At 44.9% G+C, this 27,357-nt stretch overlaps 1 protein-coding gene across 3 annotated transcripts in view; it reads right to left on the bottom strand.

Annotated features, from left to right (window-relative positions):
* The window catches only part of tbxas1 (thromboxane A synthase 1 (platelet)), a 177,049-nt gene that overhangs the window by 27,204 nt on the left and 122,488 nt on the right, over positions 1 to 27,357 (bottom strand). For all 3 annotated transcript variants that reach the window (XM_067999917.1, XM_067999919.1, XM_067999918.1), the window contains exons 8-10: positions 22,243 to 22,391; positions 20,569 to 20,699; positions 6,856 to 7,185 (exon numbers count right to left, since the gene is read on the bottom strand). In XM_067999917.1, the coding sequence (XP_067856018.1) occupies positions 6,856 to 7,185; positions 20,569 to 20,699; positions 22,243 to 22,391 (610 nt within the window). The remainder of the gene's footprint in view (positions 1 to 6,855; positions 7,186 to 20,568; positions 20,700 to 22,242; positions 22,392 to 27,357) is intronic.

The raw sequence follows: 27,357 nt of genomic DNA, 5'->3' as shown, positions 1-27,357 counted from the left end.
CTCCCTTGGATACCTCACCCAAGTAGCCATTCTTCAGTCCGATCCTGCCCTCTCTCCCTATCCAGCTGAATAACAATCAAGAGTGGGAACCAGGCTAATCCTAGGGATGCTGAGGCTAGCTGTAGCATCCCAACCAGTTCCCCAGGTGACCCTGGGAATCAAACTTGGAAGACCTACTGTTCTGAGTGACTCAACTGCAAGCTTCCTATACTAGCTCAGCTATCAGGAATAGCTCTCTCTGTTTGTCTAATTGTCATCTGTTTGGTTTGCATATCTGGAGAAGTTGTAGTGCATGTACAGTGGTCACAGAAATATACAAGAGAATCCACACTTATGTGCAAACGACTGAGAGATCCTGGAGATGTCACCTTTGGCGCCCTGGAAGGATCTAGGGCTGAAGAAATTGAGGGCAGTGGCGACAGACAATGCGTGGCCACCAGGCCCAGCCGGGAGCAGCTCTGCATGAAGGAGCGTGCAGATGTCTGCGACCACCTGCCGACTCAATCTGAGCCTGTGTAGGCGCTGCTCCTCAGAGAGGTCCAGGAACCTCAGCCTCTGCCTCTAAACCCTCTCACGCGGGTAGTGCCTCCTGCCACCTCGGCCCTTCTGTTGGTCCCCTCACTGCTCTTCTGCAGGTCCTTGTGGCGCATCTCTGTCTTGTGCAGCTGCAGCTCCCTGAACTGCATGTCTTGCCTGCTGCAGATGGTGATGTGCCTCCTCCTTAGAAACACTGTGGAATAAATCCACTGTGCTCCCCATCCTGATGATGTCAGTTTGAGGGGGTCCAAAATGTAGGTAAATATGTCTGAACACAAGAAATCTGAGTGTGAACAAAGAAATCTCAGACTGAACACAAAGAACTCCCAGCCAAAGGTTTGTCTGAGAGAACTGATTGCCCTGCTGCAAAAACTCACCTTTCATTCACACGTGTCAATCACTGCTTTAAGGTCCAAATGAGGGTCGGCTGCAACTTGCCTCTGTTTCCATGGCGTGTTTCAGAGAAGTTAAAATGGCTTGTGTAACTCAATACACAAAAAGTTAATCGGATTAAATGGTTTAAATACCTAAATTGGCCCTTTAAATATCGACCTGCCGGCTTTAAGTGCTGGCAGGACTTCCGGGTGTCAGAAGTGCGCGCGCATCCTAACGAGTCTGGGTCAAACCCCGACATAGGCGCGTTGGAGCCGGGATGCGCTCCCACACTGAAAACAAAATATTTTTTCTGCCCACCTGCCCCCAACCCACCCGTTCTTGGGGGTTAAAATTTACCCCAAGGTGCCTGTAGGTGAGGATGGGATCAGTGCATGTTGTTTACTAGTGGCAACCATTCTACAAAGCTATTCCAATCAGAAGGAAGAAGACACATTGGTAACAGTCATTACGATTACAGTTCCATGAGTTTCTGTGCAGTGTCCAAATCGACCCAAATGACTGCTGAGACAAGACGGCCTCTTTCAGGAAGCAGTGTACTTAGTGAGTGGACACTGCATGGAGTAATGAGCAACGCAATGCGGTGAGATTTCAGCTCATGGTCTGAGCTTGCTGATCTCGGCCCGGACAGTGGTGTGGTTGCTTCAGGTGTCCTCAGTGTCTCTGATCTGGGGAGGGGAGAAATTAGCCGGATTGATTGCTCCTGTTTGGTACCGATTGGCTCCTGCTGGAAGTGCTCGTTCATTGACATTGGGTCAGGGTGGGACTGGGCTTTAATGGTGATAACCGTGTCCATGCTGAATTTTCAATTGTCTAGGTTTACATGTTGAAGAATGGCCACTCAAGTGAGGTGCTAGTGCCCTTGGAACAACACATGGCATCTTCAGGAGAGAAGGGAGAAGGCGGTGTGGGAAATTAGAGGAAAAGGTGATGTCAAAACAAGTTCTTCATTTGCAATATGAAAGGTTGCTCATGGTAGGCTCCAAAGTAAGAAAACGACAGGGATTCCTCCTTCTTCAAAACATTGTCTACGGGTTCCGGTCCATTTGACAGAACCGAAAATAAAAGTTGAAATGGGGCCTGCCTGAGTTGAAAGGCGTTAGCTTGATACGAGTAAGGGACTCTGGAGTAGGCTGCCTCGGCAGAGGTGAATGCTATTCACTGATCTGGTGAGATATTTTCCAAACTAGGTTTGCCAGTTGATCTCAAGCCACTAACCTGAATTATCCCAGTATGAAACCGCTTGGTCTTCTTGATGCTGCCCTGCTTTATATTTCTTATTGCAAGTTCTGTTCAGAGTTTAGCAGACAGTACTTCAGTACTGTTTTAAAAGAGGTATTATATTGGAATAACTGAATGGACAGGGGTTGGTATTGCAGAGTGATGCTCCCAATCTGCTCTCAGGGATTGTTGCTGTATGCCACTTTATAAAGGGCATAACAGGTAAAGGTACTAAATGAAATTCTATTCCTTTATGAAGTCTTGGTTTCGGGTATTTTGTTTTGCATGCACTCCAAATTATTTGCTTATTGATGCACTGATACACTTGGGATGGAGTTTCCTCTTTCTGAACGCTTGGAGACGGGTGAAATTTATAGGGATTTTTAAGGGCAGCGGCCATAAACCTGTCCCTTTTTGATAGCTCAATCTCCAATTACCTGCCTTCTGTCGTGATCCCTCACTCTCAACTACAACTTGCAATTATATACACCCTTTAACGGTAGGAAAACATTCCAGGGCGCTTCACAGGAGTGTAATCAGACAAAAATTGACACCGAGCCAAAGAATGAGATATTAGGAGGGGGTGACTAAAAGTTTTGTCAAAGCGATAGGTTTTAAGGAGTGTCTTAAAGGAGCAGAGAGAGAGGCAGAGAGGTTATTCCATTTTAGGGAATTCCAGAGCTTAGGGCCAAGACGGCTGAAGGCACGGCCACCAATGGTGAAGCGAAGGAAGTCCGGCATGCACAAGAGGCCAGAATTGGAGGAACGCAGAATTCTTGGAGGGTTGTAGGGATGGAGAGGTTACAGAGTTAGGGAGGGGCGAGGCCATGGAGAGATTTGAACACGAGGATGAGAATTTAAACTCTCCTCTCTCTCCAGAAACGTACCTAAGTAAACCCACCTCAGTGACCATCCCTGTAACTTCCTACTCTTTGTGCCTAACACATGTCCCTTCTTACTCACAATTGTTAGTTTGTGTTCCCCTGGTATTTGATTCTACCCCTTGTCTCTCTTAACTGCTTCACTGAGTCTGGCTCCAAACTCGTTTCCCTCTGAAAATTAAAGAGCTGCTATCTCTGATGCATTCCATTATCCAATTACCACTCAGCTGTTGTAAGCTTGCATGTTAACTCTAAATACGTGTCACACCCAGAGACATTAATAGCTGCCGTCATATATTATTGCAAGGAAGTCTGCTGAATCAACCTGAATTGAAATGAACGTCCAAGTCACTAAAAACAAATCTATGCCGTTCATTGGAAGATAATTTTCTAAAGTGTCTCATCTGCTAAAATGGAATGTTTATGACCACCCCACTCCCCTCCTTCCCCCCCACCCCCATCTAGGGTTACCAACTCTGGTTCGACATATCCCTGGAGGTTTCCTCAAATGACCTCCCGCCTTCAACCACCCCACCCAGACAAACAGCCTTTTATCCCATTTCCAACATTTTTATAACTAAAACAAAAATGTTCAACGAAAATGAAAAAAATGCACATTTTTTTTAATACCCCTGTAATTTTTCTCCTGGGTTGGTAGCAGCCGTGTCCAGGGGATTAATCTTTAATTCCTGGAGGCTCTAGGTCAATCCTGGAGGGTTGGCAACCCTACCCCCATCATCAGATTAACTTCCAATTACTTTTAGATACAAAAGCTCCAAAGCTCCAAGCTCTCGGGGCTCTAATTGAGCCAGACCTCGAGGATTGAAGAGTGGTCTTTCCAGATACCAAATTTCCCAAGGCAAAGATAGTACGTTATTAAAGTGGCATTACTGTGAGTAATCATTGATGATATGCTGCATATGAAGACATTTGGTTACTGTCCAAAGAAAGATTTCTCTCTATTCTTTGCCTTGACACTTACTTTCTTATTTTCTGGGGGGGAGGGGGGAGATTTTTAATATATTCTCTTCATTTCCTCCTCCTAAAGAATGCTGACTCCTGCTAGGATTAAGGTTTCACAGGCAAGGACAGCCCTCTGGGCCCTCAAGGAACTGAGCTAAATGGTGATTGTCAGCAGGCTATTCAACTGCAGAGGGCATCATAGCTGAGCATGATCCTGTGCGTGACCAACATCTGCACATGTGCACTATTATATAGCGATCAAGCGCTGAAGCTCTGGCTGATTCTTTTCTTTCCCCTCACCTCTCTTCTCCCCATAGTACATCAACAGGTTCCCCACCTGAGATTAGCTACCTCATCAGAAACTAGGAGGTGAAACTGCGACCTTCTGGTCTGAATGGCTGTAGCTTTTTTTTGTTAATCATCACTCCAATGGTACTGGGACAATAAAACAAATATCTTAAGTGAATTTCAGCAAGAGAATTATTTCTGTTACCAAGATGTGTTGTTTGCTTTTAGATAAGAGTTCCAAAATAGTAATTTGGTTCAATATTTTAATAGTACCAGATGTGGAACTGGTTACAGGAGGCCAGTCCATCACTTGGGTTTCAGTAGCCATTCAGCAATTCTTAAATTGATAATTCCATGTTGAAGGGACAAGACGCTTGGTGCAGGATGCCACTGAGGCTGAAAAGAGTAGAAGGGAAGATGAGCTAAATCAAGAAGCAATCTTTAAGTGATGACAAGCATGGGCTTTAAACCTTAGAAGACTATATGAGGAAGGAAAGACCTGTGGAGGTATGCAGCAAGCCCGGGGGCAGATGTACAATACTGCAGGAGGTAAGTAATAAACAAACAACAATATGTAACATGCAACAGACAGTGCTGATTACTCCAATCCTGGCCTCTTGTCCATCCCCACACTCCCTTCACCTCGTCATTGACGGCCATGCCTTCAGCTGCCTAGGACCCTAAGCTCTGGAATTCCCTCCCTAAACCTCTCCGCCTCTCTACTTCTCTCTTCTCCTTTAAGACGCTCCTTAAAACCTACCTCTTTGCCCAAGCTTTTGATCACCTGTCCTAATGTCTCCTTATGTGGCTCGGTGTCAAATCTTGTCTGATAACGCTCCTGTGAAGCGCCTTGGGACGTTTTACTATGTTAAAGGTGCAATATAAATGCAAGTTGTTGTGTGAACTACTTGTAACAGTAAGAAAAACACAATTTGGGAAGTATATACTGGCAGACTTCTCAAAGTGCCACCTTTTTAACTGGCACCGCTAGAGTACATATCTGTAGAGCTCCCTCCAGTTAGGAAGAAAGACGTATTTATATACGCCTTTCATGACCTCAGGATGTTACAAAGCACTTCACAGCCAATGAAGTACTATTTGAAATGTGGTCACTGTTGTAATGTAGGGAAATGCAGCAGCCAATTTGCGCACAACAAGATCCCACAAACAGCAATGTGATGATGACCAGATAATCTGTTTTTGGTGATGTTGGTTGGGAGATAAATATTGGCCAGGACACCGGAGAAAACACCCCTGCTCTTCTTCGATTAGCGCCATGGAATCTTTTATATCCACCTAAAAGGCAGACAGGGCCTCGGTTTAACGTCTCATCCGAAAGACGGCACCTCTGACAGTGCAGCACTCCCTCAGTACTGCACTGGAGTGTCAGCCTAGATTACGTGCTCAAGTCTCTGGAGTGAGGCTTGAACCCACAACACAGAGGCAAGAGTGCTGCCATTGAGACACAGCAAACATCTAATTAGACACTTTATTGATAAAGAACCTATTAGTCAATCTCCCGTGCTGTTGCATACAGGGGAATCGAGACTAGTTGTAGTCTTCAGATGAAGCGAGGTTATGGGGGGGGGTAACTTGACCACGGTGTAAAGATTCAGTCTCCATTTTAAAGTCACATATTTTATCCTTATTTTTATATGATAGTTTGATTTTATATTACTGCTAGTTGATATCCTGTGAGACTGCGCATGGGCAGTCAAGGCTAAGCGTGGTCTTCAGGTGAGGCTGGGTTAAAGGGCGTGGGATAATTGGATCAGACCGTGAAGACTGAATACAGTTTGAAATCATACATTCTGTCATTTATTATACAATATTTTGATTTTACATTATTATTTATAAGTAAATAGCAAAAACCAATAGCAATTTGGGACTCAGAGAAGTAGAGTTGGTTGGAGCAGAGGACTTTCAGTGTAATGCAGGTTGAGGAGCTGGGAGATGCCAAACTGGGACGGGCACTGCCACCGCTGGGTTAAATAGCCTCCTGACGGTCACTGCTTAGGTTCACAACTGAAGAATGGGCACTTGGATGAGGTACTGGAAGGCTGTCGACGCCCGTGAAACAGTACCTCAGCCAGGGTCGGCTTCTTCAGAACAGAAGGGGGGAAGTGGAAACCAAAATCCAACACAGCAGCAACAACTTGCATTTATATGGTGCCTTTAACGTAGAAAAATGTCCCAAGGCAGTTAACAGGAGCGTAATCAGACAAAATTTGACACTGAGCCATATAAGGAGATATTAGGACAGGTGACCAAAAGCTTGGTCAAAGAGGTAGGTTTTAAGAAGCGTCCTAAAGGAGGGGAGAGAGGTAGAGAGACGAAGAGGTTTAGGGAGGGAATTTCAGAGCTTTGGGCCTAGGCAGCAGAAGGCACGGCCAACAATGGTGAAGCGATTAAAATCAGGGATGCACAAGAGGACAGAATTGGAGGAGCGCAGAGTTCTCGGTGGTGGGGGGGGGGGGGGTTGTAGGACTGGAGGAGGTGACGGAGACAGGGAGGGGTGAGGTCATGGAGGGATTTGAAGCAGCTAAAAGTCTGACCTAAAAGTCAAACTTACCTGAGTCTCGAGGAATTCATCCACTTCCTTCAGCAGCAACTCCTGGCTCTCGGGATGGACGGCAAGCAGGTAAGAAGTGAAGGCCAGAGTATTGCTGGTGGTTTCATATCCTGCTGCAAAGAAAATGAACGCCTGCCCCAAGATTTTATCCAGAGTGAGGACCCTCTTCTGGACCTTGGGTGGGTTTGTCGTGGCCGCATACTTTGCATTCTGTGTCTTGGGTGACTCCTCGACGTGACCATCGGAATTGACGATGTCGAACTTCTCCACGGTGGTGTAATTGGTGGCTCCGCGGGCATCAAGCATGAGCTGCAGGAAATCTCTGCGTCTCTGTAAAACACAAGCACTTGTGAGCACAACTGCACACTTTGCACAGTGCAACACCGTGAGCAGTCACCCTGCTGGGAAAGTTGGCACGCTTGAATGGACAGATCTGCAAAACGGGAAATGTTGGAAATGCACAGCAGGCCCATCATCATCTGCAAAGAAAAAAAGACAGGTTAACATGTCAGGATAGACACCCATAAAGAGTTCTGATGAAGGGTCTCCACTTGAAACCTTAACCTAGAAAATAGAGGTCTTTAAAATTACGAAGGGGTTCCAAAAGGGTAGACATAGAGATGTTTCCACTTGTGGGGGAGTCCAAAACTAGGGGTCATTAATATAAGATAGTCACTAATAAATCCAATAGGAATTCAGGAGAAACTTCTCTACTCAGAGTAGTTAGAATGTGGAACTTTCTACCACATGGAGTAGTTGAGGCGAATAGCTTAGATGCATTTATAGGGAAGCTAGATAAACACTTGAGGGAGAAAGGACATAAGAACATAAGAAATAGGAGCAGGAGTAGGCCAATCGGCCCCTCGAGCCTGCTCCGCCATTCAATCAGATCATGGCTGATCTGGTCCTAACCTCAAATCTAAATTCATGTCCAATTTCCTGCCCGCTCCCCGTAACCCCTAATTTCCTTTACTTCTAGGAAACTGTCTATTTCTGTTTTAAATTTATTTAATGATGTAGCTTCCACAGCTTCCTGGGGCAGCAAATTCCACAGACCTACCACCCTCTGAGTGAAGAAGTTTCTCCTCATCTCAGTTTTGAAAGAGCAGCCCCTAATTCTAAGATTATGCCCCCTCGTTCTAGTTTCACCCATCCTTGGGAACATCCTTACCGCATCCACCCGATCAAGCCCCTTCACAATCTTATATGTTTCAATAAGATCGCCTCTCATTCTTCTGAACTCCAATGAGTAGAGTCCCAATCTACTCAACCTCTCCTCATATGTCCGCCCCCTCATCCCCGGGATTAACCGAGTGAACCTTCTTTGTACTGCCTCGAGAGCAAGTATGTCTTTTCTTAAGTATGGACACCAAAACTGTATGCAGTATTCCAGGTGCGGTCTCACTAATACCTTATATAACTGCAGCAATACCTCCCTGTTTTTATATTCTATCCCCCTAGCAATAAAAGCCAACATTCCATTGGCCTTCTTGATCACCTGCTGCACCTGCATACTAACCTTTTGATTTTCTTGCACTAGGACCCCCAGATCCCTTTGTACTGCAGTACTTTCCAGTTTCTCGCCATTGAGATAATAACTTGCTCTCCGATTTTTCCTGCCAAAGTGCACAACCTCACATTTTCCAATATTGTATTGCATCTGCCAAATCTCCGCCCACTCACCCAGCCTGTCTATATCCCCTTGTAGGTTTTTTATGTCCTCCTCACTCTCTACTTTCCCTCCCATCTTTGTATCATCTGCAAACTTTGATATGTTACACTCGGTCCCCTCCTCCAAATCGTTAATATAGATTGTAAAGAGTTGGGGACCCAGCACCGACCCCTGCGGAACACCACTGGCTACTGGTTGCCAGTCCGAGAATGAACCATTTATCCCAACTCTCTGCTTCCTGTTAGATAACCAATCCTCCAGCCATGCCAGAATATTACCCCCAATCCAGTGATTCTTTATCTTGAGCAATAATCTTTTATGTGGCACCTTGTCGATGCCTTCTGGAAGTCTAAATACATTACATCCACTGGTTCCCCTTTATCCACTCTGTACGTTATATCCTCAAAGAACTCAAGCAAATTTGTCAGACGTGACTTCCCCTTCGTAAAGCCATGCTGACTTTGTCCTATTAAATTATGTTTATGTATAAGTATATACTGATAGTGTTAGATGAAGTAAGATGGGAGGATGCTCGTGTGGAGCATAAACACCGGCACACACCAGTTGGGCCGAATGGCCTTTTTCTATGCTGTAAATTCTATGTAATTCTATATTTTTCCCACCCGGCGGACTAGCATTTCCTATTGCAGACTTTAAGCATTGGTAGTTTCTCTGTTATATCTGACAGTTGAGCACTCCTCTTTAAGTTACCGCTCCACGGGTCCAATGACTTGGTGAGTGAACACGGCACCCAATGTAGCACCAAGTCATGAAGACCAGAAGGTCGCAGGCTCCATTCTCGGTCTGCCCTAATGTAACAGAGCTGTGCTGGGATGGCAATTGGGGACACAACGATAGGGCTTCGGCTGCCCTTCCCACCTCTCATCATTATCCGATAATTCCTGCTGGAAAAAGCATGTGTGCGAATGTCGGGTAAGGGCAGGATTGGGCTCGCCTAATGATGTCCTCCGCAGAGAAGCAGCCTGCTAACTTTTACTGTTTAGATTCGTGCATGGAGGATGGGTTCGTGGGTAAAGGGGGGGAACTGTGGAACATCACCAGAAATTGGTGGCTTCGAGATTGGAGAAGAATAAAAATTGCTGTTTCATCACATCAACTTAGACGTGTGTTAAGAAGTCTTCTGTATTTAGTGGTTAAGTGATAGCTTGAGGGGAAAGTATATATCTGGTTCAGTCTTGGTAAATATTGCACACAGTATTACAGCTAGGGTATGATGGCGATTCTGCCTGGTCCTGTCTCTCGATTTTAAAGAGGGGTTATAAACAGGGTCACCATCTTGGAGTGACTGAATAAGTCAAATTCCTTTTTTATCACATGGGACTCTGCGATTTTCACCAATGTTTTAGGAATTATGCAATTTCATTCATTTTATAAAAAAATAGTCCCATTGATTTTTTGGTGACTGGATTAGTCAAATTCTGTTTTTATTATGGGATTCTCCAGGATTTTTTTTTAAAGGAGTGCTTTGGGAAGGTTTTCTCCGATTCTCTCCGTTTCTCTGTGAAAACCTGCAAACTCGGCTGTAAGTTACTTTGTGCGGGGAAACAGAAGCCTGTGGCCAGTGGGGTACCACAGGGATCTGTGCTGGGGCCCTTGCTGTTTGTGGTCTACATTAATGACTTGGATATGAATGTAAAAGGTATGATCAGTAAGTTCGCTGATGACACAAAAATTGGTAGGGTGGTAAATAGCAAGGAGGATAGCCTCAGTCTGCAGGACGATATAGATGGGTTGGTCAGATGGGCGGAACAGTGGCAAATGGAATTTAACCCGGAAAAGTGCGAGGTGATGCACTTTGGAGGGACTAACAAGGCAAGGGAATACACAATGAATGGGAAGACCCTAGGCAAGACAGAGGGTCAGAGGGATCTTGGTGTGTAAGTTCACAGATCCCTGAAGGCGGCGGAACAGGTAGATAAGGTGGTAAAGAAGGCATATGGGATACTTGCCTTTATTAGCCGAGGCATAGAATATAAGAGCAAGGAGGTTATGATGGAGCTGTATAAAACACTGGTTAGGCCACAGCTGGAGTACTGTGTGCAGTTCTGGTCGCCGCACTACAGGAAGGATGTGATCGCTTTGGAGAGGGTGCAGAGGAGATTCACCAGGATGTTACCAGGGCTGGAGCGCTTCAGCTATGAAGAGAGACTGGGAAGATTGGGTTTGTTTTCCTTGGAGCAGAGGAGGCTGAGGGGGGACATGATTGAGGTGTACAAAATTATGAGGGGCATAGATAGGATGGATACGAAGGAGCTTTTTCCCTTCGTTGAGGGTTCTATAACAAGGGGGCATAGATTCAAGGTAAAAGGCGGGAGGTTTAGAGGGGATTTGAGAAAGAACTTTTTCACCCAGAGGGTGGTTGGAGTCTGGAACTCACTGCCTGAGAGGGTTGTGGAGGCAGGAACCCTCACAACATTCAAGAAGCATTTGGATGAGCACTTGAAATGCCATAGCATACAAGGCTACGGACCAAATGCTGGAATATGGGATTAGATTAGACTGGGCTTGATGGCCGGCGCGGACACGATGGGCCGACGGGCCTCTATCCGTGCTGTATAACTCTATGACTCTATGACTCTAATGCTGTGATTCGATGTGAGATCAAGATGGATTTAAACGCCAATACAGATAGACTCTCAGCAAAGTTTCAGCAAGGGCAATTAGGGATGGGCAATAAATGCTGGCCTTGCCAGCAATGCCCACATCCCATGAACGCATAAAAAAAGTCAGTTCTGTCGCTAGCTGCAGAGCTGATGTTAAGGTTTAGAGGGTGACAGGCTGGAGAGATTAAAATGTTCCATTTTAATTGATGTTTCTGATAAGGAACTGCTGACATTTACCCCGTGTGCAGTGATGTACTTCACCAAGTTTACACAGTAGTGGACTTGGCTCTCTCCATCTGCTAATGAGCCAGGGATGTGTTATTTGAAATGGCACTGGGTGGGGGGAGAGGGGGATTGTTCCACTGTCATGTATTTCAACCAAAAATTCGAGCATTACAACATTAGAAAGTCAGATCTAGAGGTCCCTGTTGGTTGAGGGGGTTAATCCAGTGAGTAGCTGAAATCTTGACTTCAATCCCTGGTCTCGGCTGAGTTAGCTGATCTTAGGACTGGCCTTGGCACCGCTGGGGCAAGGAGAGGAAAACTGGCCCCCAAGTCATAACCTAGCCACGGAGATTGCACGTGGACAGGATTGGGTTTGTTCCGCTCCTCCCCTCCCCGCCTCTCCCCTCCCCCCAGTGTGGTTGTGCTCACACTCACTATCTAGGCGCACAGTGAAGAATAGCCACATGGGCAAGTAGTGAATGACCAGTCCCCTTTTGCCCAGCACTCCAGTAACAGTTGGCACCTTCAGGAGAGAAGGTGAAGACACAGAATCATTTCATATATATTTTATATATATTCAGATCTCGCTTCTTAGGATTGTGTGGTAATTTGGAATGATAAAGTTCCCTTTTAAGAAAAATTATCATCAAATATAAACTAAGACCGCATCTTTCGTGAAATTATCAGAAGGTGATATCAATGAGATAGAACTGATAATGAGCACTTAGCAACCTTTTAAACCCTAAAATATTCATCACTTTAAAATGCGAAATTGCCTCAATAATAGAATGTTTATTAAATCAGTATTAAAAATGTCACTTCCACAGTGCACTCTAAACTGGAGATATTGATTTTATTTTCTCCTGCCCCCTCCAGTTTCTAATTTGTAATGGTGTACTGTTCTCTTCTGGTACCTCATCCAAGCAGTCATTCTTTATTTGTGAGCCCACTCTATAGGTGTTGGAAGACTACTTGACTGTGGAGGGCGTCGCAGCCCAACCTCATACTGTCTACAACAACTTGCACCTCTCGCAGCATCATAGAATTTGACAGCGCAGGAGGCCATTTGACCCACTGTACCTGTGCTGGTTCTCTAAAAGAGTTATTCACTTGGACCCATTCCTTTGTCCTTTCCCCACCTGGATCACAGTAAAGGTGTCTATCTTCTCTGTTTGATTCGTTGATGCCTCAGCATGAGGATTCCTGCTCATAACTCCGTACTCTGTCTTTCAATCCAGAAGTCGACTGTTAAACTCCTCGGGAGCTGTTTAACTAGCCTTGCCCGGTTCGATCAAACCTTTAATTGTTGATGCAGGATTTTCACTCAGCAAAGCATGTTTTACAAAACGCATTTGTTAATTCACTTTTGGTATATCTGGGGAAAAAAAAACCTTCAGAAATTCCATTCCTTCAGGCACCCTATTGGAAGCCAGATGTCAATGGTGAAAACCTGAGACCTGGTGTCACAGTTTTCTTGAAGATGATGATGGGGAACCCGTGGGGCAAGGGTGTGGGGGGAGAAAGAAGATATCTAATACTCAATGTTACATAACCCGGTCAAGTGATTTAGTTCTGCTCGGGGCTCTCAATTCAGGTTATTCACCTTCCTCTACGTCGTGTACCAATAGACATAGTTCATTGAATGGGAAACACGCTGCGATGACAAGAGGGCACGAGAAGAAGTCCAGGCAGAGAGGAGATGAATGACTAAGAATAACAGCCTGACTTTGCTGAGCTACAGATTGTTGACTTTGATCCAAATGGTGCTTGGCGGTGGATCTTTCCTTCGGGATAGAAGTGACTACAAAGATATTACGTTCTGTCAATCCAGATTCTGTTTCAGGAAACTTGGGTTTCAACAGAAAAGTTCATTACAAGCCATGTGCTGCTTTCACAGAACTTAAAGCCATGCGCCTTCTCAACAGTACTGTCTTTAAAAGGCAGGTGCTGATCAACTCTTCTGTTCCACAGATAAAAGGTGATTTTTTAAATATTCATTCTTGGGATGTGGGCATCACTGGAAAAGCCGGCATTTGTTGCCCATCCCTAGTTGTCCTTGAGATGGTGGTGGGCCTTCTTTTTATATATATATTTAAGAAGGAGCTAGATAGATTTCTAGACACAAAAGGCATCAAGGGGTATGGGGAGAGAGCGAGAATATGGTATTGAGATAGAGGATCAGCCATGATCATAAAGAATGGTGGAGCAGGCTCGAAGGGCCAAATGGCCTACTCCTGTTCCTATTTTCTATGTTTCTATGCTTGTTCTTCTTGAACCGCTGCAGTCCGTGTGGTGAAGGTTCTCCCACAGTGCTGTTCGGTAGGGAGTTCCAGGATTTTGACCCAATGACAATGAAGGAATGGCCGATATATGTCCAAGTCGGGATGGTGTGAGGGGAACTTGGAGGTGATGGTGTTCCCATGCACCCGCTGCCCTTGTCCTTCTGAGTGGTGGAGCTCGTGGGTTTTGACAAATTATATTCCATACACTGGTCTCCCCATCAACAGACATACTTGAGATACTCAAAACTATTATTACCTATGAGAAATCTGTTGATCTGTAGAATGTGGCTGTGAGATGCAGCCAATGTTTCATTCTCTTCAGCTTTCTTTCCCATATCAGACATGGGGGTTCAAATACTTGAGAAACACCACAAGTGAGCAATGCCCAGGAAAGTACTATTGTACTATCAGCCGTAACCTGGCACTAAAAGTTACAGTTCATGTTCCAGAGTGAAGTGTGAAGGAAACAATGTAGAAAACCAATAGCTGCCCTGCTGGTCTCATGGGTAACAACATGGCCAGTGTTACGTATTTGGGATGTTCCTTTGTTGGCCATCTTCTAACAATTCTATAGAAACAGCTGCAGCAAGCATATCTGGGACCCATCATAAAAGCAGTGATGGCCAAAGAAGGATGAGCTTGTGTTTGTTAGCAGGTTTGATTCCCAATATGTGCTGAGTCAGCTAATCTCCTCTGGGGAATCAATTGGGATGCTGCAGTCGGTCTTCTTTACTGAAGGCTTCCTCTAACTCTGCTTAGGCCCTCTGTAATATTGGTCACCTCCTCTCCCTCCCTTTCCCTTACCCTGATAATGCTTCCTTACTATGCCTGAATCTCCAACACTGATAACCTGGTTAAGTACATGTGATTAAAGATTTTCCTCTGCAATCACGTTTCTGCACACTTTGGCCTCCACTCTGGACCTGGACCCCCAGCTCTCATTCTGCCTTCAGCCTTTCTAGGCCCTGCTCTGCTCCCTCCTGCTCTATTCAAAAAGAAAAAATTAAAAGGGTATGGGGAAAGGGCAGTGAAATGGGTCTAAATGGGTAGTACACTCACCAAAGGCTTCCCATCACTTCCCTGCCTAAACTGCCACAATGATGGTGCACTTAGTCCCTTTTCTCTGCCCTTTTCAGGGAGCCAGCACCAATGCAGCAGGCCAAATGGCCTCCATATGTGCATTTCTCATATTACTACTCTGTGAAGTGCCTTAGGATGTTTTGTATATATAAATACATGATGTGGTTGTTGCGTCAATTTTAGATGGAGGAAATATTGCACTGGAGACTAGAATTTGCCAACATTTTGGGATGTATTTCTGGTCCCTGGTCTGCCAGTTGTAAGGGTCCTATAAGAAACAGATTTGGGAGGTCTCAACCTATTTTCTGGTGGGCCTGGGACCACAGGACTGCCCGTGATTGAGCATTTATTAACACTAAATTGACAATCAAACTCAGAAAAGAAAGAACTTTAATTTATATAGCACATTTCACAACCTCAGAATGTCCCAAAGCACTTTACAGCCAATGAAATACTTTTGAAGTGTAGTCACTGTTATGATATAGGAAATGCGGCAGCCAATTTGCACACAGCAAGGTCCCACTAACAGCAATAAGATAATGACCAGATAATCTGTTTTTAGGCATTGGTTGAAGGCAGACAGGGCCTTAATTTAACATCTCATCCGAAAGATGGCACTGCCAACAGTGCAGCACTCCCTCACTACTGCACTGGAGTGTCAGCCTGCATTTTGTGCTCAAGTCTCTGGAGTGGGACTTTGAATCCACAACCTTCTGACTCAGAGGTGAGAGTGTTACCACTGAGCCACTGCTGGCACAGGGATGGCTTGTGTAAGAAATATAAAAATGACACACTGTACAGTAGGGGGTGCTCTTCTGGGGCTGGGGCTGAGGAACATTGTTGGGGGCAAAGGGGATGCAGGCTCACTTGATATCTGAGTGCTACAGCTGACCTGGGAGTGCTTGATGCAAACGATGGAAAGTCCTCCATTTCCCGGCAATGACATCCCTCACCTTAAATAAGCAAAACATAAACAAAGAGAAAAGACGGCTTCTTGCAACACTCTTGCAGTCGGCACCTACACCAAAGTGGAAACCAATTCCCAACAGAAATCAACATGGAATTCAACATCTTGCTTTATCTGTTGATGGAGTGGAAAATGGAGACAACATACTGCTGTAGTGCACAGCGCTCTGCTTTTACTGGAGATAAACTGTGCTGCCAGGGTAATCTGGGGGCATTCTGACATTTTGTGATGTATATAGAATTACATCGAATGCACAGCACAGAAACAAGCCATTCGGCCCAACTGGTCAATGCTGGTGTTTATGCTCCACATGAGCCCCGCTCTCCCTACTTCATCTAACCCTATCTGCATATCCTTCTATTTCTTTCTCTCTCATCTGCTTGTCTAGCTTCCCCTGAAATGCATCTATGCTATTTGCCTCAATTACTTCTTGTGGTAGCGAGTTCCACATTCTTACCACTCTCTGGGTAAAGAAGTTTCTCCTGAATTTCCCTACTGGATTTATTAGTGACTACCTTATATTTATGGCCCCTAGTTCTGGTCTCCCCCACAAGTGGAAACATTTTCTCTACGTCTACCCTATCGAACCCTTTCATAATCTTAAAGGCCTCTTTCAGGTCACCCCACAGTCTTCTCTTTTCTAGTCAGCACTAATCTGTGGGCACTCTGACTGAACTAAGTTAGGTGGCACAGCAAGTTTTTTTTTAGAACCATAGAAAAGATACAGCACAGAAGGGGGCCATTCGGCCCATCGTGTCCACACCGGCTCAAAGAACAACCAGGTGCCCATTCTAATCCCACCTTCCAGCACCAGGTCCGTAGCCCTGCAGCTAACAGCACTTTAGGTGCAGTTCCAGGTACTTTTTAAAAGCGTTGAGGGTCCTTGCCTCTATCACCAATTCGGGCAGCGAATTCCATACACCCACCACCCTCTGGGTAAAAAAGTTTTTCCTCATGTCCCCTCTAATCCTTCCGCCAATCATCTTAAATCTATGTCCTCTAGTTCTTGAACTCTCTGCTACGGGAAACAGGTACTTCTTGTCTACTCTATCTAGGCCCCTCATAATTTTGTACATCTCAATCAAGTCTCCCCTCAGCCTCCTCTGCTCCAAGGAAAACAACCTCAGCCTATCCAATCTCTCCTCGTAGCTGCAATTTTCAAGCCCTGGCAACATTCTTGTAAATCTTCTCTGCACTCGCTCCAGAGCAATTACGTCCTTCCTGTAATGTGGTGACCAGAACTGCACACAATACTCCAGCTGTGGCCTTACCAGCGTTTTATACAGTTCCATCAATACATCCCCTACTTTTGTATTCTATACCTCGGCTAATAACGGAGAGCATTCCGTATGCCTTCTTCACAACCTTATCAACCTGTACTGCCACCTTCAGGGACCTGTGCACATGCACTCCAAGGTCTCTCACTTCCTCTACCCCTCTCAATATATTCCCGTTTACTACATATTCCCTTTTACTGTTTGCCCTCCCTAAGTGCATTACCTCACACTTCCCCGGGTTGAACTCCATTTGCCACTTTTCAGCCCACTCCACCAAACCACTGATATCTTCTTGGAGTCTACAGCTATCCTCTTCACTATCAACTACAAACCCAATTTTTGTGTTGTCTGCAAATTTGCCAATCATGCCCCCTACATTCAAATCCAAATCAATATATACCACAAACAGCAAGGGACCCAACACTGAGCCTTGTGGCACTCCACTGGAAATGGATTTCCATTCGCAAAGACATCCATCGACTTTTACCCTTTGTTTCCTGTTACTGAACCAATTTTGGATCCAATTCGCCACATTTCCCTGTATCCCATTGGCTTTTACCTTTCTGACCAGTCTGCCATGTGGGACCTTGTAAAATGCCTTACTAAAATCCATGTAGACAACATCCACTGCATTACCCTTATCAATCCTCCTTGTCACTTCCTCAAAGAATTCATTCAGATTTGTAAGGCATGTCCTTCCCTGAACAAATCAATGCTGACTATCCCTGATTAAACCATGCCTTTCCAAGTGACAGTTTATCCTATCTCTCAATATTGATTGATTCTAATAGTTTGCCCACCACTGAGGTAAGACTGACCGGCCTTTATATTCATTCATGGGATGTGGGCATCGCTGGCAAGGCCAGCATTTATTGCCCATCCCTAATTGGCCTTGAGAAGTTGGTGGTGAGCTGCCTTCTTGAACCGCTGCAGTCCGTGTGGTGAAGGTTCTCCCACAGTGCTGTTAGGGAGTAGAGAAGATGGGAGCAGAAAGTTGCAAAGGGACATTGATGGATTAAGTACCAAAACTATGGCAGGTGGAGTTCAACATGGGGAAGTTTGAGGTCATCCACTTTGGACCTAGGAAAGATAAATCAGAGTATTTTCTAAATGGTGAGAAGCTAGGAACTGTAGGGGAGCAGAGAGATTTAGGGGTCCAAGTACAGAAATCACTAAAAGCTAGTGGACAGGTACAAAAAATAATTTAAAAGGCTAATGGAATGTTGGCCTTTATCTCAAGAGGGCTGGAATACAAAGGAGTGGAAGTTATGCTACAATTATATAAAGCTCTGGTCAGACTCCATCTGGAGTACAGCATTCAGTTCTATGCACCGTACCTCAGGAAGGATATCTTGGCTTTGGAGGGGGTGCAGTGCTGATTCACCAAAATTATACCAGGCCGAAAAGGGTTAAATTATGAGGACAGGTTGCATAGGCTAGGTTTGTGTTCCCTTGAGTATAGAAGATTAAGTGGTGATATAATTGAGGTGTTTAAAATGATTAAAGGATCTGGTAAGTTAGATAGAGAGAAATTGTTTCCTCTGGTGGGGGAGTCCAGAACAAGGGGGCATAATCTTAAAATTAGAGCTAGGCCGTTCAGGGGTGATGTCAGGAAGCACTTCTTCACACAAAGGGTAGTGGAAATTTGGAACTCTCTTCCCCAAAAAGCTGTTGAAGCTGGGGGTCAATTGAAAATTTCAAACCTGAGATTGATAGATTTTTGTTCGGCAAGGGTGTTAAGGGTTATGGAACCAAGGTGGGTAAATGGAGTTAAGATACAGATCAGCCATGATCTAATTGAATGGCAGAACAGGCTCAAGGGGCTGAATGACCTACTCCTGTTCCTATATTCCGAGGACCCTGTATCTTGTGCTATATGTCTGCACTGATTGTAGGTATGGATTCTGCCTAATCTGCATGTGCATGCAAGCAGGTGTCTCACAATGCATTGCCATCTATGCCTGGCATTCATTCACTCCTCAGATTAAACAGATGGCAAGCATTATGGCTTACAAAAAAAATCATGACGATTTTTTCAGGTGAGACATTAAACTGAGGCCTATTCTGGTTGAAGTCAAAGATCCTACGGCACCATTTGAAGAAATGTTCTCCTAGTATCCAGGCTAGCTTTCCTCCCTCAACCAACACCATTCATCGCCTGGCTGTTTGTGGGTCATAAGTTGCTGCACTCCAAAAGTAATTTACTGCTTGAAGCGCTTTGAGGTAGTTTGATGATGTGATTTAAATGCGAGAATGAGGGTGTCGGCACAGTGCCACCAGGCCCACTATCCCTCAGGCACCCTGCCTGACAGAGCTGACCTCGACCGATAATGTAAGGTCAGCTCCCAAGCTGTTTTTTTATGGCCCTCTCAATGTGTGTACATTGGCACACAGGGCGAGTACCAAGGGTGGGATTTTCAACACCTGCAGCTTGTACAGCTTATCATTCTCTTCCGTTCATGTTTACATAGGCATAAGGGGCCCATAATGGGGAGTTTGGCTCTTTTAGAAGGTCATGGTCAACTAGGCAAAAAATTAACCTTTAACCCCTTGGTCCTTCTTCCTTGCCCAAGCCTGTTCGGAACAGGGGCTGAGTGACCGATGCACTTCTGTGGCACTCATGGGGGAGCAAGCCTCATTCACATAAGAAATGGGGCCTTAATGATCCTTGTCCACGTTACCTGTGCAGGCTCTTTGCACCGACTATGTAGTTGGCACTCATTATAGGGTAATGAATGCAATGGGCCCTGAATAGGCCTCAGGCCTCAGCCCTCAGCACCGGGTAATGCCTGGTCCTGTTACCCAGCTGTACTTTGGGGTCTGTGGTTCGCATTATCGGCCCTTGTGGATATTTACAATACTGTAGGAGAGCAATGCAGCCTTAAGGCACTGTCATTTTTTATTTCAATATCAACAGGAATTGTTACAAAAAAATGAGACAAGAACAGTACAGAAGGAAATTACAATCCTCTCCATCCGTTCTCAAAAATTAACTTGGAAAGTTTTTTTGAAGAAATTTGGTGTGAATTTTTATTTCCTGCTTAGCAAGGTGCTGGGAATGGAACATTTTCCACTTCAGACACCCAGTGACAGCATCAATCATACCAAGGACAACTACAGCACAGTCAGATGTAGTCTAAACCTACCTCGACTCTGCCCCAACAATGTGCCTCAGTGCCAATCTCAGAAGAGGAGATCTCACCTCCCTCCGTCCCCTTCCCATTCCCCAGCCTATGCTTAAGTGCGCCACTTTTCCATTCTCACACCATCCATCCTGTGGTTTCTGAGTGAGAACTCATTTTAAATTAGAGGTAGCTTTATTCTGCAGGTCCCTCACCACTGTGCAAGGCATTGAGAATGCCCAAACCTCAAACCAGCAGAAAGAGGAGCATTTCATTCCATTGGTGTGAAATGATTTTGAACCCAAGACAAAAAGGTGAAAGGACGGGACATTGCACTGGCCAGCTCTCTCTTAACTGAAGTTCAATAGTAATGGGAATGGTTAGCAATGGCTGCGAGATCACATGAAGAGAGGATTCTGAAAAAATATTCGAGCAGATGATGGGAGCGAAAGTTGGGACATTACCTCATCCGGAGGCTGCTGATCCCTCTGTGCTATAATATCTTTAATCACTCTGGTGAAGAAGACATTCACCTGGCTCTGGGATGTACCGGGCAGAATTTTCCGAATGGGCAGCATGATGGAGGGGAACATTACTGAAATAGAAAACAGAAGAATTTTCATTGTACATCATACACCAGGTGTTTCTTCCCCCATGTTTCCACCCCCCCCCCAACTCCCTGAAGGTATTGACTCTGCTGGACTATGGTACCATGGGTACTGAATCCAATGCGAGTCCTCGTCTTCAGGAGAGGAGGGAAGTAAACAGAAAGGGGGGAAAAATGGGGCCTTAATGATCCTTGTCCACGTTACCTGTGCAGGCTCTTTGCACCGACTATGTAGTTGGCGCTCATTATAGGGTAATGAACGCAACGGGCCCTGAATAGGCCTCAGACCTCAGCCCTCAGCACCGGGTAATGCCTGGTCCTGTTACCCAGCTGTACTTTGGCGTCTGTGGTTCGCATTATCGGCCCTTGTGGATATTTACAATACTGTAGGAGAGCAATGCAGCCTTAAGGCACTGTCATTTTTTATTTCAATATCAACAGGAATTGTTCGTAACTGCTTAGAAACAATGACAATAGGGCCTGTCACTAAATGTCACTAGAAACTGTGAGCAGTAGAATTCTTGTGGCTGCAATGAGCAGCAGCCTAAACACGAGAGGCTTTACTGGGATACCAGAACAAAGTTTACAATCTCAATCTAAATCCATAGTGTCACAATATCCAGATGCATTTTGTGCTGGCCTGCTCCCTTAACAAGCCCCTGAGAGCATCCTCCAGATCTAGAGAGAGAGCACTGAACTGAATTGGTGTCTGTCCCAATAGGCTGGAAAAGCTATTGGAGTGTTCTGGACAGATAAATGGCCTTCATCAACCATTTCAGTGGAAGGAGATGGACTCCATACTGCATCCCCTAACTAATGATCGGGCAGATGTGGATGGTATTCATGCCAAACTCCAAAAAGCTTCTCTAGGCGGAATGTGAGGGAGGGGCAGGGGCTGGGAAGAAGAGACTGTGATAGTCTTGGAGTACAGTGCCAGGAACCACAGGCTTGCCTTGGAACTGCCATTCTCAGGTCGGTGATAGGATTCTGCTTGAGGTACACATACCCTTTGTGTTCCAGAGCACAGATGTGATTCCTTTCCAGAAGAAAGGAAATTCCATTGAGCCTGCAAACTATAAAGGAATCTCACTGAGGTCAGTCGTTCTTAAGAAGGTTCATTGGGATTTCCCTGCACCCATATAAGATGCCTTGAAAGCCAACAGAATATCTAAAAGGAATAGACTCGATTTTGCTCTCATAAGGAATTTACAGGGCAGGGCATGTTGGTATGGGACTGGAGTCACATATAGGCCAGACCGAGTGAGGATGCCAGGTTTCCTTTTCTAAAGGACATCAGTGAACCAGTTGGGTTTTTATGACAATCCGACAGCTTCATGGTCACCTTTATAGATACCAGAATTTTATTTCAAGATTTTTAAACTGAATTCAGTTCTCAGTCTGGCATGGTGGGATTTGAACTTGCGTTTTTTTAGTTTACTAGTCCAGTAATATGACTACTACACTACTGTACCTAATAAATAGGGCTGAAAGGATTGATCACGAGGAGAACAATAAAACTGGTGAGACTTACTGCTGAGGAAAATAAGTGGCTTGAAGAAGTTTACGTCAAAGATCATCTTTGCGTGTTTGACGAATGGGTCTCCTGGATTCTTCTGGGAGTCCACCTGTGTACCAAATGCGACACTGGCAACAACGTCCATGGAAAAACAGCCATAGTACCTGTTGGGAGATAGAACCAATATTATCCATAGGACTAGGTACTGTTATCATCCTACATGAAGCCCCGAAATTGGACGGGTGCCACGAAACCAACCTTCCAAATATCTGCCTCAACCCCAACTCACTGTCAAAATGGCTGACCTCATCACTGGGCCCCTGTCACTCACATTTAACAGTGTTTACATCCAGAAATATGAGCCCACACCTGCAAACTGTGTCGTCTGTCTACTTGAGACACACTGGCAATGGAAGATGGGGGAGGGGGAGTGCCAGGATTAAACCAAAGAAAGAAACCAAAAGTATGGCCAAAAGCAACACCACTATTGCTAGCAGACATCAGAAAAACAGGAACCAAGACCTGACATTAGAAAGGGGAAAAGCTTGCACTTTATTAGCGCCTTTTATGACCTCAGACATCCCAAAGCGCTTTACAGCCAATGAATCTATTTTTGAAGTGTAGCTACTGTTGTAATGTAGGAAACGCCGCAGCCAATATGAGCACAGGAAGATCCCACAAACAGCAATTAGGTAATAATCAGATAATCTGTTTAGTGATGTTGTTTAAGGGATGAATATTGACCAGGTCACCAGGGAGAACTCCTCTGCTCTTCTTCAAAACAGTGCCATGGGATCTTTTGCGTCACCCTGAGAGGGCAGACAGGGCCTCCGTTTAACGTTTCATCCGAAAGTCAACGCCTCTGTCAGCACTCTCTCAGTACTGCACTGGAGTGGCAACCTAGATTTTGTGCTCAAGTCCCTGGAGCGAGAGTTGAACCCATGACCTTCCTTCCAATGGACGACTCCAACGGACGACTCCATACTGGACAAGACACAAAAGTCCACAAACCACTATGCTGCATAGTTACAAACCATGTCATGTAAGTGCCTCACGATAAACAAAAACATCTTTCGTCTTATCTGCACAAAGCTGGTGAAGTTCATCCCCCTCCCCTGACTATACAAAGTCCACAAAACATATATCGCCGTTCCTTCATTGTCGCTGGGTCAAAATCCTGGAACTCCCTTCCTAACAGCACTGTGGGAGAACCGTCACCACACGGACTGCAGCGGTTCAAGAAGGCGGCTCACCACCACCTTCTCAAGGGCAATTAGGGATGGGCAATAAATGCCGGCCTTGCCAGCGACGCCCGCATCCCGTGAACGAATAAAAAAAAAAATCAAAAAATCCTAACCAAATAGCATTGATGACAAATATAACCCTTTTGAAGTACTGTGTACAGCTCTGGTCAACGGCTCTGAGGAATGATATTATTACTGGCGAGAATGTGAAGAGGTGAACGTTGAAGATGAAGCTGGGTATCAAGAATTCAATTTGGAAGGTAAGGTTAAAGGAGTTCGGCTTGTTTAGGAAAGAACAGAGGTTGAGATAACCTAACTGAAGTTTATGAAAGGACTTGATCACAATGGTGAAGGGTTCAAATGCCAGGGTCATCCCAACGTAAAAAATTTGCAGATGGAGAAAGAAGAGAAGTCAGGCAGATCTCTGTTGCCCCACAGGCAAATAGAGTTGTCAGATAAGTTGTCGAGGGAGGTCACTGAAGCAGACACTATAAATGGGTTGAAGAGGAAAAAGAAGACATTGAGAAGTATGATGAGAATGCAAATAGCTGAGGTAATTTATGGAAATGGGACAGGCTTATTTGGGCTTAATGGCCGTTTCCCGTTCCTAAAAGTTGTTCTTATGAATGATCTTTTTCTACATGATGAGCAGTTGCACTTGGCCATCTTTGTTTTGTTCAGTTACATTGGAAACAACGTGGCTTTTTACACTGGTATCTAGAAGGGAACTTCAGGAACCAAACTTCACATCGATCCATGTATTCTGCAGGCGTGAACCCTCTATCAAGTAGATCATAGAATTCATAGAAAATTTACGGCACAGAAGGAGGCCATTCGGCCCATCGTGTTCTCGCGGGCCGAAAATGTGCCACGTAGCCTAATCCCACTTTCCAGCACTTGGTCTGTAGCCTTGTAGGTCACGGCACTTCAGGTGCACATCCAGCTACTTTTTAAATGAGTTGAGGGTTTCTGCCTCTACCACCCTTTCAGGCAGTGAGTTCCAGACCCCCACCACCCTCTGGGTGAAAAAAATTTTCCTCAGCTCCCCTCTAATCCTTCTACCAATCAATTTAAATCTATGCCCTCTGGTTATTGATCTCTCTGCTAAGGGAAATAGGTCCTTCCTATCCGCTCTAACTAGGCCCCTCATAATTTTGCACACCTCAATGAAATCTCCCCTCAGCCTCCTCTGTTACAAAGAGAACAACCCCACCCTATCCAATCTTTCCTCAGAGCTAAAATTCTCCAATCCTGGCAACATCCTCGTAAATCTCCTCTGTACCCTCTCTAGTGCAATTACATCCTTCCTGTAATGTGGTGACCAGAACTGTACGCAGTACTCAAGCTGTGGCCTAACCAATGTTTTATACAGTTCCAGCATAACCTCCCTGCTCTTATATTCTATGCCTCGGCTAAAAAAGGAAAATATTCCACATGCCTTCTTAACCACTTTATCTACCTGTCCTGCTATCTTCAAGGATCTGTGGACATGCACTCAAAGGTCCCTCACTTCCTCTACGCCTCTCAGTATCCTCCCATTTATTGTGTATTCCCTTGCCTTGTTTGCCCTCCCCAAATGCATCACCTCACACTTCTCCAGATTGAATTCCATTTGCCACTTTTCTGCCCAGCTGACCAGTCCATTGATATCTTCCTGCAGTCTACAGCTTTCCTCCTCATTATCAACCACATGGCCCATTTTTATATCATCTGCAAATTTCTTAATCATGCCCCCGACATTTGAGTCCAAATCATTAATATATATCACAAAATGCAAGAGACCTAGTACTGAGTCCTGCAGAACCCCACTGGAAACAGCCTTCCAGTCACAAAAACATCCGTTGACCATTACCCTTTGGTTCCTGCCACTGAGCCAATTTTGGATCCAACTTGCCACTCTCCCTTGGATCCCTTGTCAAAAGCCTTGCTAGAATCCATGTACACTACATCAAATGCATTACCCTCATCGACCCTCCTTGTTACCTCCTCAAAAAATTCAATCAAGTTAGTGTCAGACACGACCTTCCCTTAACAAATCATGCTGATTGTACTTGATTACTCTGTGCCTTTCTAAATGACGGTTTATCCTGTCCCTCAGAATTGATTCCAATAATTTGCCCACTACCGAGGTCAGACTGACTGGCCTGTAATTATCTCTCACTCCCTTTTTAAACAATGGTAAACGTTAGCAGTCCTCCAATCCTCCGGCACCAGTGAGGATTGGAAAATGATGGTCAGAGCCTCCGCTATTTCCTCTCTTGCTTCTTTTAACAGCCTGGGATACATTTCATCCAGCCCTGGTGATTTTTCTACTTTCAAAGATGTTAATCCCCTTAATACTTCCTCTCTCACGAAGTTTATCCCATCCAATATTTCACATTCCTCCTCCTTAACTACAATGTCTGCATCATCCCTCTCTTTTGTGAAGACAGATGCAAAGTATTCATTAAGAACCATACCAACATCTTCTGCCTGCAGACATAGGTTACCTTTTTGGTCTCTAATAGGCCCTACTCTTTCCTTAGTTATCCTCTTGCTCTTTATGTATTTATAAAACATCTTTGGGTTTTCCTTGCCAATATCTTTTCATGCCCTCTCTTTGGTTTCCAAATTTTCTTTTTAATTTCACCCCTGCACTTTCTATACTCCTCTAGGCTTTCTGTAGTATTGAGTTCTCGGTGTCTGACATAAGCTTTCCTTTTCTGCCTTATCTTACCCCGTATGCTCCTTGACATCCAGGGGCTCTAGATTTGGCAGCCCCACCCTTTTTCTTTGTGGGAACATGTTTACTCTGCACCCCTTGATTGCCTCCCACTGCTCTGACATTGATTTACCTTCAAGTTGCTGTTTCCAATACACTTTTGCTAAATCATTTCTCAGCTTAGTAAAATTCGCCATTCCCAATTGAGAAGTTTAACTCCTGTTCTATCTTTGTCCTTTTCCATAACTATGCTAAAACTAACTGAATTATGATCACTACCATCAAAATGCTCTCCAACTGATGCTCCTTCCACCTGCCCAGCCTCATTTCCTAAAACTAAATCCAGAACTGGCCCCTCTCTTGTTCTTTGTATTTGAAACAGCTGGATGACTGAAGTTGCTGATTTATCAAATCAGATCTATCAAACAAGTGGTTTTATTAACACTCTTAAATAAGGTTGCAGAGGTTGTCCTCAAATCATTCTGGAAATCATTGCATCACCTTTTAATCAGAGCTATAAGTATTGAACAAATCCTAGGAGTTAAGATTTTCACTCGTAAGCCTCAGGCATCCGAGGCATCAACTTGCACCAAAGCATAAAGGGGGTGAATGTCTACCAGAGTTCTCCCACCCACCTGCCGTAACTTCATTGGAAGAGCCGTGGAAACCCTTGAAGAACCACGTAAGTTAAACAACAAGCTGCATCTTTCACATAGGCTGCAGGACAACCAAGTGGCTTCTCACTGGAGAGTGAGAGAATGCTATGGAGATGGGGCAGGCCCAGCAGTCATACTCCAGAGGCTTGAGCCCATAATCTAGGTTGATACTTCAGTGCTGTACTGAGGGAGTGCTGCACTGTCGGAGGTGCTGTCATTCGGAAGAGACGCTAAACCGTAGCCCCATCTGCCCTCTCAGATGGACATAAAAGATCCCACCATTCAAAGAAGAGCAGGGGAGTTCTCTCTGGTGTCTTGGCCAATATTTATCCCTCAACCAACATCACTAAAACAGATTATCTGGTCATTATCACATTGCTGTTTGTGGGACCTCGCTGTGCGCAAATCAGCTGCCACATTTCCTACTTTACAATAGTGACTACATTTCCTAAAAGTACCTCATTGGCTGTAAAGCGCTTTGGGACATCCTGAGGACATGAAAGGCGCTATAGAAATGCAAGTTCTTTCC

This window comes from Heptranchias perlo, chromosome 18 (genome assembly GCF_035084215.1).
Source record: "Heptranchias perlo isolate sHepPer1 chromosome 18, sHepPer1.hap1, whole genome shotgun sequence".
NCBI classification, from domain to species: Eukaryota; Metazoa; Chordata; class Chondrichthyes; order Hexanchiformes; family Hexanchidae; genus Heptranchias; species Heptranchias perlo.
Note: the sequence above shows the minus strand (reverse complement) of the source record. Positions and strands in the feature narration are given on the sequence as shown.